This window comes from Podarcis pityusensis, assembly GCF_964106645.2.
Source record: "Podarcis pityusensis genome assembly, chromosome: 4".
In the NCBI taxonomy this organism is placed as follows: Eukaryota; Metazoa; Chordata; class Lepidosauria; order Squamata; family Lacertidae; genus Podarcis; species Podarcis pityusensis.
Window position 1 is genome coordinate 19,129,393 of NC_138027.1, and position 16,371 is coordinate 19,145,763.

The window sequence follows — 16,371 nt, forward strand, 5'->3', positions numbered from 1 at the left end:
CTGAGGTGAAACAGAATAGGATGGGTGGCAGTAAAGACTTCAGAGCCCCCTTATGTGTTCCTCTAATCCAGGCACCCCCAAACTCAGCCCTCCAGATGTTTTGGGACTACAATTCCCATCATCCCTGACCACTGGTCCTGTTAGCTAGGGATGATGGGAGTTGTAGTCCCAAAACGTCTGGAGGGCCGAGTTTGGGGATGCCTGCTCTAATCGTTGGGCCCCATTGGATATGCCCGGTAATATTAACTAACAAAATACTTCTTTATTCCTATTTTAAAGCCATTTTAATTCTTCCAGGCTTCTCTAAGCATAATTGCTTTACCAGCTGGCGTGTTTACAATCTTAGCTGTGGAAAAAGAAAAGCAGGGGTGAAAAAATAGAGATGTCCCACTGTAGCATGAATGAAATTAGCTGTATCGGGCACGGGAGCTGTTGAGTGCCCCATACATGTGAGCAGGGCGCACTTGTTCCTTTAGCGTATTTTCGATTATTGATCTAGTTTCCTGGCTGTTGATTGTTCTGGTAGCTTCAAGTCCCAAGTTGTATTTCCTACCTAGCAGGGCTATATTGTGGGTGGTAGCGCCTGCCCTGTGGAACACCCTCCCACCAGATGTCACGGAAATAGACAACTGATTTTTAGAAGACACCTGAAGGCAGCTCTGTTTAGGGAAATTTTTAATGTTTGGTGTTTTATTGTGCTTTTAATATTCTGTTGGGAGCTGCCCAGGGTGGCTGGGGAAACCCAGCCAGATGGGTGGGGTATGAATAAATGATTTTTAGAGAGGGGGGAGACCCGGAGATTCAAAGCACAAACACCTCATACTAGTTGGCAGTCTTGTCCTGCTTTATTTATAAAGTACATTCGCCCCACACTCTCTTCTATACTGTGAAAGTGTGCCAGAACAATGGCTAAGTGGAGAACTCAAATGTTTTGTACAATACAACTGCCAAAGCTGCAAGCTGAAGGGAAGGGGGTCTTATCCCTTGCCCCTCAGATTATTTTCCCGCCAAAGAATCACCGCCTCACGTTATTTCCTGTTGCCTCTGTTCTCTTTCTTACCAAGCCTTTAAACATTTTTTTTTAAAAAAAGCTATTTCTCTTGCTTTGTTTTTAGTTCGTTTTTTATTAGACAACTTGAGTACCCCATGAAAGAAAAGCAGGGCGGATGAATAAACCTGCAAGCAGTCTTGTATGTGGGACGTGGGTGGCGCTGTGGGTTAAACCACAGAGCCTAGGACTTGCCGATCAGAAGGTCGGCGGTTCGAATCTCCGCAACGGGGTGAGCTCCCATTGCTCAGTCCTTGCTCCTGCCCACCTAGCAGTTCGAAAGCACGTCAAAGTACAAGTAGATAAATAGGTACCACACTAGCGGGAAGGTAAACAGCGTTTCTGTGCGCTGCTCTGGTTCACCAGAAGCGGCTTAGTCTTGCTAGCCGCATGACCTGGAAGCTGTATGCCAACTCCCTCTGCCAGTAAAGCGAGATGAGTGCCGCAACCCCAGAGTCGTCCATGACTAGACCTAATGGTCAGGGGTCCCTTTACCTTTACCTTAACTGCACTGAGGTTTTTTCCCTACAGTCGAGCGGTATATAAATTTTATGAAATAAATAAATCTAATGCTGTGTGCTTCTCCTATAAAAGCCCAAGCATTATAAAACCAGCAATTGCATGGAAACACCCTCTGCTTTGGGGATTATGCATCAACCCCCCCACAGCTTGATGTGTCGAGTCAGAAACATATGGCATAGGGAGGGTTTTTATAAAAGGAAATGTTATCATGGTTGTAAAACACCAAACCCATTTGTTACGCAAAACGCTGAGCGAGATGAAGGCACTATGAGAAAACACATCCCTCGGTAACGATCGCTTTTAAAGCAGTGGTTTTCAAAAACATCCTGCTTTTGGAGAATCGCTTTCCCACATCAACTCAGATGGTAGAGCATCTGAGTTTCCGTGAGCTGCTCTGGTTTGCCATGTGCTGGCCACATGACCTGGAAGCTGTCTGCGGACAAACGCTGGCTCCCTCGGCCTACAGAGCAAGATGAGTGCGCCACAACCCCAGAGTCATCTGCAACTGGACTTAGCGGTCAGGGGTCCCTTTACCTTTTAGGGCCTTTTCAGATGTACTGTTTGTCAGACTACAGCTGCTGCTTCCTTTCCAGGTTTTCCTGCATGCTTCCACATAGAATCCTAGAATTGTAGAGTTGGAAGGTACACCGAGGGTCATCTAGTCCAGCCCCGCTTCAGTGTAGGAATCTTAGCTGAAGCATCCATGACAGATAGGTATCCGACCTCTGCTTGAAGACTTCCAAAGGTCATGCCATCACTATTCAGGAATGCTGCAGACATGAAAACACTTTCTCTTCTCTCACAAAAAAATCCAGCAATTGTGAAAGACTCAGAATAGTTTCGAATCTTTATATTTATTGTATGTGCAAGGAAATGTGTGTGTCGTTTCCCATATTCTGTGAGGCATTTTGGGTATATATTTTGAGCAACTGTCATTTCATGAGCCGTTTTTGGCAGGAGGGTTTTTTTATTATTTATTTATTAAATTTGTGTACCGTCTTTCATCCGAAGATCTCAGGGCAGTGCACAGCGTAAAAGTACAAAAGTTATCCCTAGCTCAGACCAAAACAGTTAAATCAAGATGTTCATGATATCTGTTCTCTTCCATGAATAGGGTGAAAATCTCAAGTGTGGCTACAACTACAGTTCTCAATCTGAACACATCCTGTCATTAATGCGTATGGGGGAAAGTGTGATATCTTTCCCCAAAATGGTGACATTTGACCAGTGGGGAGAACAGTCTAGTCCAGTTTGCTTCCAAAAACAAAACAGCAGCTGAAGCACTACATCTGAAATTGGGATATATTTAAATGGGAATCTTAAGAAGCTTGGTCTGTAGATGTATTTAAAACACATTGTGAAGGGGCACTTGGGTGATGTAAACCAGGACTGCAACTTCCAGACATCCAGTTTAAAAACACACCCACACACCCCTGCAACAACTGTGTTCCATGGATCGGATGTTTGGCCTGTCAGCCCGCTATTTAGTTGCTGAATTTTGGAACGGGGTGCAGCCATTCCCAGCCTATACATAGCAGTGATATTCAAACACTTCTTTTGTTCTGTTTAATGAGGTCATTTCATCTTGCACCCATGGCTAGTTCCCCTATGCGCCTGCTTCTTGCTGGGTGCGGCCCGTCATTTATTTCTCCCCCCACATTGACATGTGCCTTCTTACCCCCTCTGATAAACTCAGAAGCAACGAAAAAGGGGACATTTCCATTGAGCTGTAAAGAGTGAATGTCCATTTTACTGAAGTGCTTCAGACTTTACAAATATTGCAGTGGCGTTTCTGTTCACCCTGACCTCTCCTGTTGAGGCCAAAGCTTAAAATCTTCACGTGCATTTATTTACTCAAGATATTTCTAGCCTCCACTCTTTGTTAGGAAAAGGAATCCCAGAGCAGGTTACAAATGCAATGATAAAGCTGTCAGATAATGAAACCGTAAAACGTGTGCAGCAGTTACAACTGATAATCCTAACAACAAACTTAAGAGGCACATTCGCCCTAAGACTTGAGTAAATAAGGAGGTCTTTTTATCTGGTGCGGAAAAGTCTTTTTAGACTTGACACCAACCATATTAGTGGGGTTTTTGTTGTGGTTGTTTAGTCATTTAGTCGTGTCCGACCCTTCGTGACCCCATGGACCAGAGCAAGCCAGGCACTCCTGTCTTCCACTGCCTCCCGCAGGTCAGACTCATGCTGGTAGCTTCGAGAACACTATCCAACCATCTTGTCCTCTGTCGTCCCCTTCTCCTTGTGCGCTCAATCTTTCCCAGCATCAGGGTCTTTTCCAGGGATTCTTCTCTTCTCATGAGGTGGCCAAAGTATTGGAGCCTCAGCTTCATGATCTGTCCTTCCAGTGAGCACTCAGGGCTGATTTCCTTCAGAATGGAGAGGTTTGATCTTCTTGCAGTCCATGGGACTCTCAAGAGTCTCCTCCAGCACCATAATTCAAAAGCATCAATTCTTTGGCGATCAGCCTTCTTTATGGTCCAGCTCTCACTTCCATACATCACTACTGGGAAAACCATAGCTTTAACTATGCAGACTTTTGTCGGCAAGGTGATGCATTAGTGGGGTAGGAGAGCTAAAAATATGTCAATATATTTCACACCTGGCAACCCATTTGGTTTCAGATAGTACATGGGTAGAAATGTCTAGAACGCCCAAGGCAAAAATTTTCATGGCCCTCCAGCTCTATGGTGGCTCATTTACCAGAAGTAATGTTTTTCCGTTAACTACAGAAGGGTATACAGTTGTACCTCAGAAGTCGAACGGAATCCATTCCGGAAGTCCGTTCGACTTCCAAAACGTTTGGAAACCAAGGTGTGGCTTCCAATTGGCTTTAGGAAGCTTCTGCAGCCAGTCGGAAGCCGCAGAAGCTGCCTCGGATGTTTGGGTTCCAAAGAACGTTCGCAAACCGGAACACTCATTTCCGGGTTTGTGGTGTTTGGGAGCCAAAACGTTCGATTTGCAAGGCGTTTGGAATCCAAGGTACAACTGATTCTGACCAAGGTTGCTTGCAGGTGTGTGGTAGTCCCAGTGATTTCTGGATGAAATAGATTATCTTCATCTTTTCTGGTATGGCTACTCACCTCGTTTCTGCCTTGGTCTGCTAGGGTGGTCTCTCACAGGAACTGAGTACAGTGGTACCTCGGGTTACGGACGCTTCAGGTTACAGACTCCACTAACCCAGAAATAGTACCTCAGGTTAAGAACTTTGCTACAGGAGGAGAACAGAAATCACGCAGTGGTGGCACAGGGGCAGCGGGAGGCTCCATTAGCTAAAGTGGTACCTCAGGTTAAGAACAGTTTCAGGTTAAGAACGGACCTCTGGAATGAATTAAGTTCTTAACCCGAGGTACCACTGTAGGTGAAATGTCCCTGTTGCTTCTGGATCTCTCAGTTTTGAGGCAAGTGCTGTGGGTTTTAGCTGCACAGTCGAACTACTGTAGCCTCATCCCTGCCTGCTCCTTGTCTGCCCTGTGTATTGTTCCGGAGGATTGGGGGAAACCCCAGAATAGATTTAGGAGATGTACAGGGAGAGGAGAAAGCAGAGAAGTTCCCTGTGCAGCTAAAACCCCTTGTGCTAGCAGAACTGTTTAGTTGGATACCTCCCGGAAAGAAGAATTAAGGGTAATGGTACTTGCCAAAAACCTCTACTCTTCACACTTGGGCTGCAGAAGCTCTGCTGTCTCCTCTCATATGTGCAGCTGTCAAACGAGAATGATGCATTGCTTCTGTAGATGTTTTCTGCATATCTAGGAATAAGAAGCATCCAGTGAGTCTGCGGGACATTCGCCGAGAGTGCATTTAACTCCACGTGTTTTGTAATAAAGAACACACATTACGTAAAATATTAGAGGCAGCGCAACAGTTCAATATATCGAGAAGACTGCCAGATGAGCTTCTGTTTTGAATAACTGCAATTCAGTTTCCAGTGTGTTCTCCAGGATTTGCAAAAGCAGGGCTGCAGAGAATACAGTGTATCAATAGAAAACAATGGGATGTAGAGTGTGTTGCAGTAGTCCAAGCGGGAGATAACCAGAGCATGCACCACTCTGGCAAGACAGTCTGCGGGCAGGTAGGGTCTCAGTCTGCGTACCAGATGGAGCTGGTAAACAGCTGCCCTGGACACAGAATTGACCTGCGCCTCCATGGACAGCTGTGAGTCCACAATGACCCCAGGCTGCGCACCTGGTCCTTCAGTGGCACAGTTACCCCATTCAGGACCAGGGAGTCCTCCACACCTGCTCGCCTCCTGTCCCCCCAAAACAGTACTTCTGTCTTGTCAGGATTCAACCTCAATCTGTTAGCCGCCATCGATCCATCCTCCAAAGTGTACTGTTTCCTATTTATCTGTGGTGGTGTGTGTATGGTTTCTGTTTTTATTTTCTTAAATGTTTGCATCAAACAAGGTTATAATGTGATCCTGCATTATCCTTCTTGTCTGCCCTGAGTGTTTTCAGATGCACCCTATAATTGGATTTGCAGTCTTTAGACCTGCATTGGAGTGGTCCGTAGTAATTTTAGGGCTTGCCATGCATTCCAGTCCTTTTCCTTCGATGGGTCCCCAAGCAGATAGAGTCTAGCCTATAAAGTATCAGATTCACCAGATGCATTTTTCCCCCAGCAAATTTGGCAATACCTTGAATCATGTAATCAAGTATACCAGGATACAGGAGAGAATACATGCATACACATATATACATATATACATATATATATATATATATATATATATATATATGTATGTATACACACACACACACACACACACACACAAACATATATATACATATATATATTTACAGTAAGTGTATTCCAAATATGTATTTCTGTGCAATGTACACTCTGATCATTTTCAATCTTTTTCTTTTACAGATCTATCCATAGCAGTACAAAAATTTTCCCAGTCGCTTCAAGATTTTCAGTTTGAGTGCATAGGAGATGCTGAGACGGATGATGAAATTAGTATTGGTGAGTGTTCTGCACTGCTTCTGCTCTCCTTACTAAGATTTTAATCCTACGCAAAGTAGAACTTGTTAGAATTACAATACCAGTGTTCTCTTGGCACTTCTGTTCAGAAGCCAGGAATAGGCAGGATGATGGGTTTTCAGTCTTCCTAATGCAAAATATTATAATTGCAAGATTGCATAGGTTGTGCAAGACAATAATTATAAGGATTCTCATTGGAATACTTTTAGGATTGGGTCTTGGCTGGGAGAGCCAGCTACAAAGTTTGACTGTCCTATCTAGCATGGGTACCACCTGCTCTCTTTTCTGCCCTCTGCATAAATATGCTATCTACATGAATTGCAGTTTTGGACTCACTTCAAGTTTATAGCGTCATGCTATGTTTCTCCCATTCTTGGCTAATATCAACAATCACTTAATCCTTTTTATAGCTGCTATTCTGCCTCACTGTTTCTAAATCAGTTGGACAATGTATGCAGAAGCTGTGCAATGTGTTCTTTCATGTGAACAGGATCACCCACTGTTCAAATCAGGGATCACCAGTTTTTATGCTGTGGATATCCAAGGATTTGTGTGAGTTCAAGCTTTCCCAAGGCTGCAGTGGTGTAAGATTCATGGCTCATCCTCTTAGCTTGACTTTTAATCAATGAGATATTGAAATGTAGCCTGAAACTTTTTGGGGTTTAAAAAATATCTGTTTGCATGTGGTTAATCTGAGAGAGAGAGAGAGAGAGAGAGAGAGAGAGAGAGAGATGCATGCTATGGCTGAAGAAAGGCTGATCATTTTGAATAAGAACAGGGGACCCCACCTATGGGGAGAGATGGCTAGAGAGGGATGACAGAATGTGAATAAATGAAAACCATGTAAAAATCCCATATATTTTTGGCAGTTATCTGTGTTATCTGTGGGGTGGTATGATATGGCCATATTAATCCTTCCCAGATGGACATTAGATTGAAAACGCAATACATCACTCCCCCTATTGCTAATGACTGCAATTCCTTCATCTTCCAAAATGACACTTGCAATCTTTCAGCCGCAGATGATAGATGGCGAAGATGCATTATCATGAAGTGAGCTTTCATCTCTGAAACTGGATGAGAAATATAAATTGGCAGGGAATGGGTGACATTTAGATCAATTCTATGTCAAGTGCCTGGTGGGTTTTTTAAAAATAAAAATTCAGTGGAACTAAAACGAGAGTGTGTTCACTTAGACTGTGCTATGAAATTCAGGTTCTGCTTTTGGGATTCCCATAGACATCTGGGTGGCCACTGGGAACAGGATTAATGGTAGTAGTAGTAGTAGTAGTTATTGTTGTTGTTATTTTATATGCTGTCCATCTGACTACGTATTTTGGCTATTAACTCTTTCTTTTTTTGTTTATTTGGCACATAAAAAGTATAGCTGGCAATATTCGTCTATAGGGGGGAACCCTAACCACTTCAAATTCCACAGTTGGTTAATACCTTTTATTAAAAAGGTAAAGGTACCCCTGCCCGTACGGGCCAGTCTTGACAGACTCTAGGGTTGTGCGCTCATCTCACTCTATAGGCCGGGAGCCAGCGCTGTCCACAGACACTTCCGGGTCACGTGGCCAGCGTGACAAGCTGCATCTGGAGAGCCAGCGCAGCACACGGAACGCCGTTTACCTTCCCGCTGGTAAGCGGTCCCTATTTATCTACTTGCACCCGGGGGTGCTTTCGAACTGCTAGGTTGGCAGGCGCTGGGACCGAACGACGGGAGCGCACCCCGCCGCGGGGATTCGAACCGCCGACCGTGCGATCGGCAGGTCCTAGGCGCTGAGGTGTTACCCACAGCGCCACCCGCGTCCCTTGAGAATACCTTTTATTAGGACCAACCAAAATGCCACAGGAGTTTGGAAAAGCTTCTGAGTTCTCTGGAACTCTTGATCAGGCAAGATGTTACACAAAGGCATGAGGAATGAGCGGGATGAGGAAAAGAAGAGGGGAAATGCAGTAAAAAGTTAGGCAGCCATGAATTTCATTTGTAGATTCAGTTCCAAGATGGCGACCTCTTGGATTATGCAGCCAGGATTCTGGTACGAAGAAGCAGCGCCGGGGGTATGTGACAAACGAAAGGCTGACTTTGTAACCCAGTTCTGCCCCAACCTTAAATAAAAAACACATTTCTGCAGTTGGCAGAGCTGCTTGGCTTCAACTGACTTTATTAACTTAGGGTCACATTCAGACTATACATTTCAAGCTCTTTAAAAGCCACCACTCCCCTCAAAGAATACCGGGAACTGTAGTTTGTGTAGGATTCTGAGAATTAGACCCCTCACAGAACTGCAAGTCCAAGATTCTTTGGGGAAAGCCATGACTGTTGAAAGTGTTTAAGTGTTTAGTATGGTTTACTTTTATATGCCTGTTGTCTTTGTCCATGAAGTTTTCTTGGCAGGGATACTGGAGTGGCTTGCTGGTTCCTCCTCCAGGTGGATCACGTTTGGTCTAAACTCTCCACTATGATCTGTCCATTTTGGGTGCCCTGCTTGGCATAGTTCATAGCTTCTCTGAGTTATTCAAGCCCCTTCGCCACGGCAAGGCAGTGATCCATGAAGGGGATTTTGAATTATGGTGCTGGAGGAGACTCTTGAGAGTCCTATGGACTGTAATAAGATCAAACCTATCCATTCTTAAGGAAATCAGCCCTGAGTGCTCACTGGAAGGACAGATCCTGAAGCTGAGACTCCAATACTTTGGACACCTCATGAGAAGAGAAGACTCCCTGGAAAAGACCCTGATGTTGGGAAAGATGGAGGGCACAAGGAGAAGGGGAAGACAGAGGATGAGATGGTTGGATAGTGTTCTCGAAGCTACCAGCATGAGTTTGACCAAACTGCGGGAGGCAGTGGAAGACAGGAGTGCCTGGCTTGCTCTGGTCCATGGGGTCACAAAGAGTCGGACACGACTAAACGACTAAACAACAACAACAACAACATGGTTTATTCCTGCTCCCTGCCTAACACGTGTGTTTTACAAAAGTTCTCCAGGCATGCTTATTCCTTCTGTCTCCCAGCTGTAAAGCCCCATTTGCACTGGCTTATTTATCACTGTTCTTTGGGGGAAAGGAACAGCATCCTGTGGGAAGCATTCTCAAGACAGGGACATTCTCAGATTTCCCTCTCTTTCCTGAAAGGCGACGTACAATGCCTGCATTGCAATGTCTCTTCCCTTACTCCCACTCTTCTTAAGGCTTAACTTCACAAGGTTCCCCAATAAATGCACTTGTATCATCCAGATCGAAGAGTTGAGCAAAATTTGGGCATGAGTGGATCATAGTAGTTCGCTGGAATCAAGGTTCATAAATCAAGTCAAGTAAGAATTGAATCTGCAAGTTCCGGTCTTGACAGTAGAACTTTTTCTTTTCCTTTGGGGAAGGGCTGCAGCTCAGGGGCAGACGTTGCATGCAGAACGCCCCTCCCTGGTGCAACCCCCAGAATCTGCAGGTACGATTGGGAGAGACCCCAGTCCAAAACACTAGAGAACCACTGCCTGTCAGTATAGATAAAAAAACCAAGCTTGATGGACTAATGACATAGCATAAGGCAGCTTCCGATGTTCAAATGGAAGCAAGGTCTCTCTTATCACAAAAGGGCGAGCGACTTAGGTGGCACTAATGTGTGCAAATATTTGCCAGTATGTAAACTCACAGCTATTTAAGTCATATAACGGCTCCTGTCTTTGTCCTTCATGCTTGCACAAATATTCCTCAGGGTTACTAGCCAGAGGAAATATCTTGTTCCTTTCTCCTCTCTTTTCCTCGCCTCTCCCTAAGAGCGAAGGTAGGTGTACTTTTAGCGCATGGCGGAAGTGGCTACAATAGCTTGTTGGGTTTTGAGCACCTTTAAGTATGTTAGAGCTAATAGATTAAAAAACCTCTCCTCTTGGGTAATGTGCATTTTTGCCTGTCCGTAATGCATCCTTGAAGTGTGCTAAGGACTCTTGCCTTCCCTAGATGGAGGGCAGAGTGCGGCCATTGTCCACGTGGGTGGAAAAAAGATCTCTCAACCCTCACTTAAAAGTTGAGGAAAGATTCGTTTCATTAATGAAAACAAAACAAAATGGTAAACTATTTTTGAAGTTTGTGTCTGGAGTGCGGAAGTAGAGGGTAGATTTGAAGAATATTACAGCTGCAGTGGTGGCAATTTTGATAGTCACAGGAGGACTGCAGTGGAAGGTTAGCTGAGTAGGAATGGGTTTAGGAGATTATTAGTTCACCCCAAACTTCAGATCATTGTGAAATGATTTCCACCGATCCTCAGGCACTTGTGTTTATTAATCCTGGGTGAAACAGGATTGAAAACCTACCACGATACTTACCTAGTTCTCTTAGCCCATTAAGGCTGCGACAAAGCCGTTTCATAGAGTTCCCAGATGTTCTCACCTCCGAAAAGTAATACCAAAAGCCTTAAGCTGTAAATTACAAGGTGTTGAATAGCTTACCTAAGAAACCCACAGCCACCTACGGTTCACAGAGCCGGGAGAATTGTCTTCCTGGTTGGGCTGCATAATGAAGCAGAATTCCTCCTCTATGATGTGGTGGAGGAAATTAGTAAGGGATCACTGAGCGTTAGCGGTCACGGAATCAGATCGTTTTTGATCTGCCGTCATCAGCAGAAGCGTAGATTGCTGGCTCATGATTAACTGTGGTCGATGACTCCTTGGCCTCGGGGGTTTGTCTGTGTTGTCCTCTAGTGCTACGTGTGTTTCGCTGAATGTTAATAGATAACATAATTCGTTTTGTGAACCCATTAGGTCATGCACTGGTAGCTTCCCACCCCCTCAGGTGTGCATGGGAAATGCATGGTGAGGGAGGGGAAGGATCTCATGCTTTTCCAAAGTCACAGAATGACTCCCTCCTCCCCATCCCTCCCCCTGACAAGCTGAAGACCTTGGAGAAGGAGAAGAAGAAGAGTTTGGATTTGATATCCCGCTTTATCACTACCCAAAGGAGTCTCAAAGCAGCTAACATTCTCCTTTCCCTTCCTCCCCCACAACAAACACTCTGTGAGGTGAGTGAGGCTGAGACTTCCAAGAAGTGTGACTAGCCCAAGGTCACCCAGCAGCTGCATGTGGAGGAGTGGAGACACGAACCCAGTTCACCAGATTACGAGTCTACCGCTCTTAACCACTACACCACTCTGGCTCTCATGGAGTGTGTTCATGCTTTCTTTCAATTTATGGTAGAAGACCATGTGGCTTAACTGGAAGGGTAATAATATTAAGAATAATAAATTTTATTTATACCCCGCCCTCCCCAGCCAGAGCTGGGCTCAGGGTGGCTAACACCACTAAAATTACAGTAAAAACATAATGGGGGGGGGGGGTAATTTAAAATACAGGTTAAAATGCAATTTAAAATGCAGCCTCATTTTAAAAGTAGCCCATAGATCAAAACCATAAGGGGAGGGAAACACAAGGGTCAGGCTGAGTCCAAACCAAAGGCCAGGGAGAACAGCTCTGTCTTGCAGGCCCTGCGGAAAGATGTCAAGTCCCGCAGGGCACTAGTCTCTTGTGACAGAGTGTTTCACCAAGTCGGGGCCAGTACTGAAAAGGCCCTGGCCCTAGGTGAGACCAATCTAACCACCTTGCGACTTGGGACCTCCAAAATGTTGTCATTTGTGGACCTTAAGGTCCTCCGCAGGGCGTACCAGGAGAGGCGGTCCCGTAGGTATGTGGGTCTTAGGCCATTAGAAACGTTTTGGCGAAGAGTTTGGAGGACAGGCATTGTCTATCTCTAAGTGTGGGGTTGTGCACATGAGTGACCCCAAAACTTTCAGGTCTAGGAGCATGGGGCCCTTACTCTTGCCCCTGTTATCTGATTTGAGTGAAACACTTGAAATAAAGGTGTCCTTCTCAATATTTTGTGCATCACAATATTTGACTGAATTCAGCTGACTAGTTCACTGCTGCTTGGGACTGATCTATTGACCAGACTCCCAAACCTTCATTTCTGCCAACTTTCCAGCTAGTAAGTTTGCTTAGTGTGGAGACTTTGGCTGTGGGAAAATATGTTGAAAATTCTTCAGGTTTTTTTCCCCCCACGGAGTTCAAGAATATTTTGGGCAGGTGCTTTTGAAAGCAAGAAGCTATTTAACAAGACACAAGTTTTGCTTTGTTTTTCAAAACCCTTCCACTGCTTTTTATTGCTTCACCCACACGCAGCCACCCACATGTAAAGATTATACAGCTGCAGTTATTGAGATGTCAGGTGTGTTTTCTCCTCATTTAAAAATGTGCATATGCCTTATGGACTCCAAGTGGATAGCGGAAATTGTTTCTCCATTCTGTAGCATGTGTGTGTGTGTGTGTGTGTGTGCGCGCGCGCTTTTCGTGCTAAGAGGTATGGGTTTTGTTTGCAGACTAATATTAGCATACATACCAGAAGGTTGGGGGTGGGGAGATGGTTAGAGCACTGGACATGGCCTGGAGAGTGTTGGGCTCAAAGCTTGGCTGCTCAACCTTGAAGCTTGCTGGGTGGTCTTACACAAGCAACTCGTTTGTGTCTAATCCGCATCCGAGTTGTGCTGAGGATACAAGCTGATGACATGCTGAACTCTTGCGTTGGAAAGGAAAAGGAAAGGCCAGCGCCAGCTCCAGATTTTCTTAGAAACATGGAATCATAGTGTTGGAAGGGACCATGAAGATTATGATAGGCCAACCCCCTGCAATGCAGGAATCTTTTGCCCAATATGGGGCTCGAACCCACAACCATGAGATTAAGAGTCTCATGCTCTACCAACTGAGTTAAAGGCATTTTTGAAGGGTCCTCAGGCATGTCAGCTTCCGTGAACCACACTCCCCTCTGCAGAGACTCACCACCATGATCACCATTGCGTTCTTCTCATTGCTGTCTCTTGCTTGTTTCCCAGCCATTGAGCAATCCGTACGTGGCATCTTAATTGAACTTTCTTTGCCTACTGCTCTACCATTGGCTGGGCCAGAACAAGAGGCAATTGCTGAAGAAGAGGAGAAGGTCCGGGGAGCTTTGTTGGTTTGGATGTGGCTCCTTGACATGATGCTCAAGTGTGCCGTGCATTGACACTTGCGAAAACCCAACCAATTGGGTCTGTTGTGCTGGAGGCCATCATAACTGTGCAGAAGGCTCTAGGTCTAAGAATGTCTTCTATTTGAAACCTTGGAGAGCTGCTGCCATTCAGTGTAGACAATACTGAACTAAATAGACAACCTGATGATGATGTAATCATCATCATCATCATCATCATCTGCATATGGCACCTATCTGAGTGGGTTGCCCACTTCCAGCAAAATATTAGAAACACAAGAAAACATCAAATATTAAAAACTTCCCTGTACAAGGCTGCCTTCAGATGTCTTCTAAAAGTCAGATAGTTGTTCATTTCCTTGACATCTGATGGGAGGGTGTTCCACAGGGCGGGTGCCACTGCTGAGAAGGCCCTCTGCCAGGTTCCCTGTAACTTCTCACAGTGAGTAATTGCCAGAAGGCGCTTGGAGCTGGACCGCAGTGTCAGGGCAGAACGATGGGGGTGGAGAGTATAAAGCAGCTTACGGCATCAATTTTAGACGTAACTCTTGACTGTATTCATCCTAGCTGCACAGCTTAACTTAGGCAGTCTCTATGTAAGCTCATGAAATAATGCGTTTTTGAAAGCAAACAAAATTCCCACCCTTCCGCCATTGAGGAGGTAGTGTTCATGCCTACCTGTGCTATCCTTTCCTTGCTTTGCCCAGTTCCTCACTCATCACCTGAAAGAGCAAAGTACCTTCAGATGCCCTAAGAAGAGAGGCCATAATTGAGTGGCACAGCTTGCCAAAGATCCTGTGTATTATGTGCCAGGCAAAGCCAGAGGAGCATTCAGCCTCTGTGCCTATTAACGCTTTTCCAGCTCCATGGATGTCTTGAGCGTTGGGGTTGTGTTGGTCACATGCTCACCCAGTTCCTGGCTCCAAGGTTTTGCCCTTTGTTAACACTTTTCCTCAGGAGGGATGGATTCCTCACACCCACATCCACACCCATTAATTTCTTTAGTACGTCTTGTCTTCTCAACCTTGACCACTGACGAAAGCAATAAGTAATTCAGTAAAAAAGAGACTGTGTGTAAATTTATTGGGAAAGAAACCAAGTTAATAATTTAGTTTTTAAGAGTTTCAAACCGATTTACAGTACCCATTGTTAAACTTCTCTTGGCATAGTTGTATGTGTGGTGGATCAGTATAATCCATCTTCTGAGAGAGGGTGGGCAGTTCCTTGGCTCTTCAACTCAAAGTGAAAAGTTCACATTCCAGGCTAGGTGCAAATTGGTTCAAAATGTGGAAGATTTATCAAGTGTTCACATGATTAAGGAAAGGGACTTGGAAGCAACCATGTCAGCAATTCAAGATGATATATCGATTGGTTAGAATAAACCCCCTTGAGACAAGCATCTTGCCTCACTCCAGTCAAATACATACAGGTATTATTTATGAGTTTCTAGATAGCGGATGGACCAAAATATGGCCTTGGAGTACAGTGGTACCTTGGGTGAAGAACTTAATTCGTTCCGGAGGTCCATTCTTAACCTGAAACTGTTCTTAACCTGAGGTACTACTTTAGCTAATGGGGCCTCCTACTGCCGTTGCGCGATTACTGTTCTCATCCTGAAGCAAAGTTCTTAACCTGAGGTACTATTTCTGGGTTAGCGGAGTCGGTAACTTGAAGTGTCTGGTAACCTGAAGCATCTGTAACCCAAGGTACCGCTGTATTTAATTCTGTGGCATAAGTTCGCTTCGCTTTTGAAGGGCTTAACCTAAATTCATTGCCTGCACCGGAAACCACTGTGATCCCCATGCAAAGTGGCCTCAACTTTCCGAAGGGTCGATGACATTAAAGTATAATGAAGTAGCAATTGTTTGAGATCTCAAACAGCTTCCCTGTTCTGTGTTTAAACATTGATTTACACATTGCTCTGTAGTCCAGTCCTTTTTAGCTACCATAATCCAGAGCTTGATGGATCAGGCCAACGGCCCATCTAGTCCAGAATTCTGTTCTCATGGTGGCCAGCTGTGGAAAACCCACAACCAGTGCCAGTGTGGTGTAGTGGTTAAGAGCAGTAGTCTCGTAATCTGGGGAACCGGGTTCGCGTCTCCACTCCTCCACATGCAGCTGCTGGGTGACCTTTGGCCAGTCACACTTCTTTGAAGTCTCTCAGCCCCACGCACCTCACAGAGTGTTTGTTGTGGGGTAGGAAGGGAAAAGGAGATTGTTAGCCGCTTTGAGACTCCTTAGGGTAGTGATAAAGCGGGATATCAAATCCAAACCAGGACCTGTTCACCAGAGCTCTCTCCCCACTTGCAGTTTCCAGCAATTGGTGTTCAGAAACATTACTACCTTTGCCTGGGGAAGCAGAGCCTAGCTGTCATGAATGGCAGCCAGTGATAGTTTTATCCTCCATTAATTTGCCTAATCCTCTTTTTCAAGCCAACCCAGTTGGCAACCATCACTTCCTCCAGTTTCTTTATAAAGTGTGGAACTTCCCTTGTCTTTATTTACAACTAGACCTAGTTTTTGCCCAGCTGCTTCTGGCATTTTTGGGTGTGCATCTGACAATCCTACTCAGCCTGGATTTCCCCTGAATTCCTCAGAAGTGGAGACATTGTCTTGTGAGCCAGAATTCAGGAAGAATTTGGATTCACATTCTCAGAAGCGGTTCAGATGGAGCTGGGGTGGCAACGAAATTAGCCAGGCACCAGGTGGTTTTTGACCACTTGCAACCAAATGAAGATGCCTGGGTGCCGGGATGGCATCTGACATCTTCACCATCTGGGGATCATTGGAT

General features: G+C 45.1%; 1 protein-coding gene across 1 annotated transcript in view; it reads left to right on the forward strand.

Moving 5' to 3' along the window:
* The window catches only part of ARHGAP42 (Rho GTPase activating protein 42), a 177,062-nt gene that overhangs the window by 34,824 nt on the left and 125,867 nt on the right, over nt 1–16,371 (forward strand). Inside the window, exon 2 of the mRNA XM_081001917.1 lies at nt 6,458–6,553. Coding sequence (XP_080858043.1) covers nt 6,458–6,553 — 96 coding nt within the window. The remainder of the gene's footprint in view (nt 1–6,457; nt 6,554–16,371) is intronic.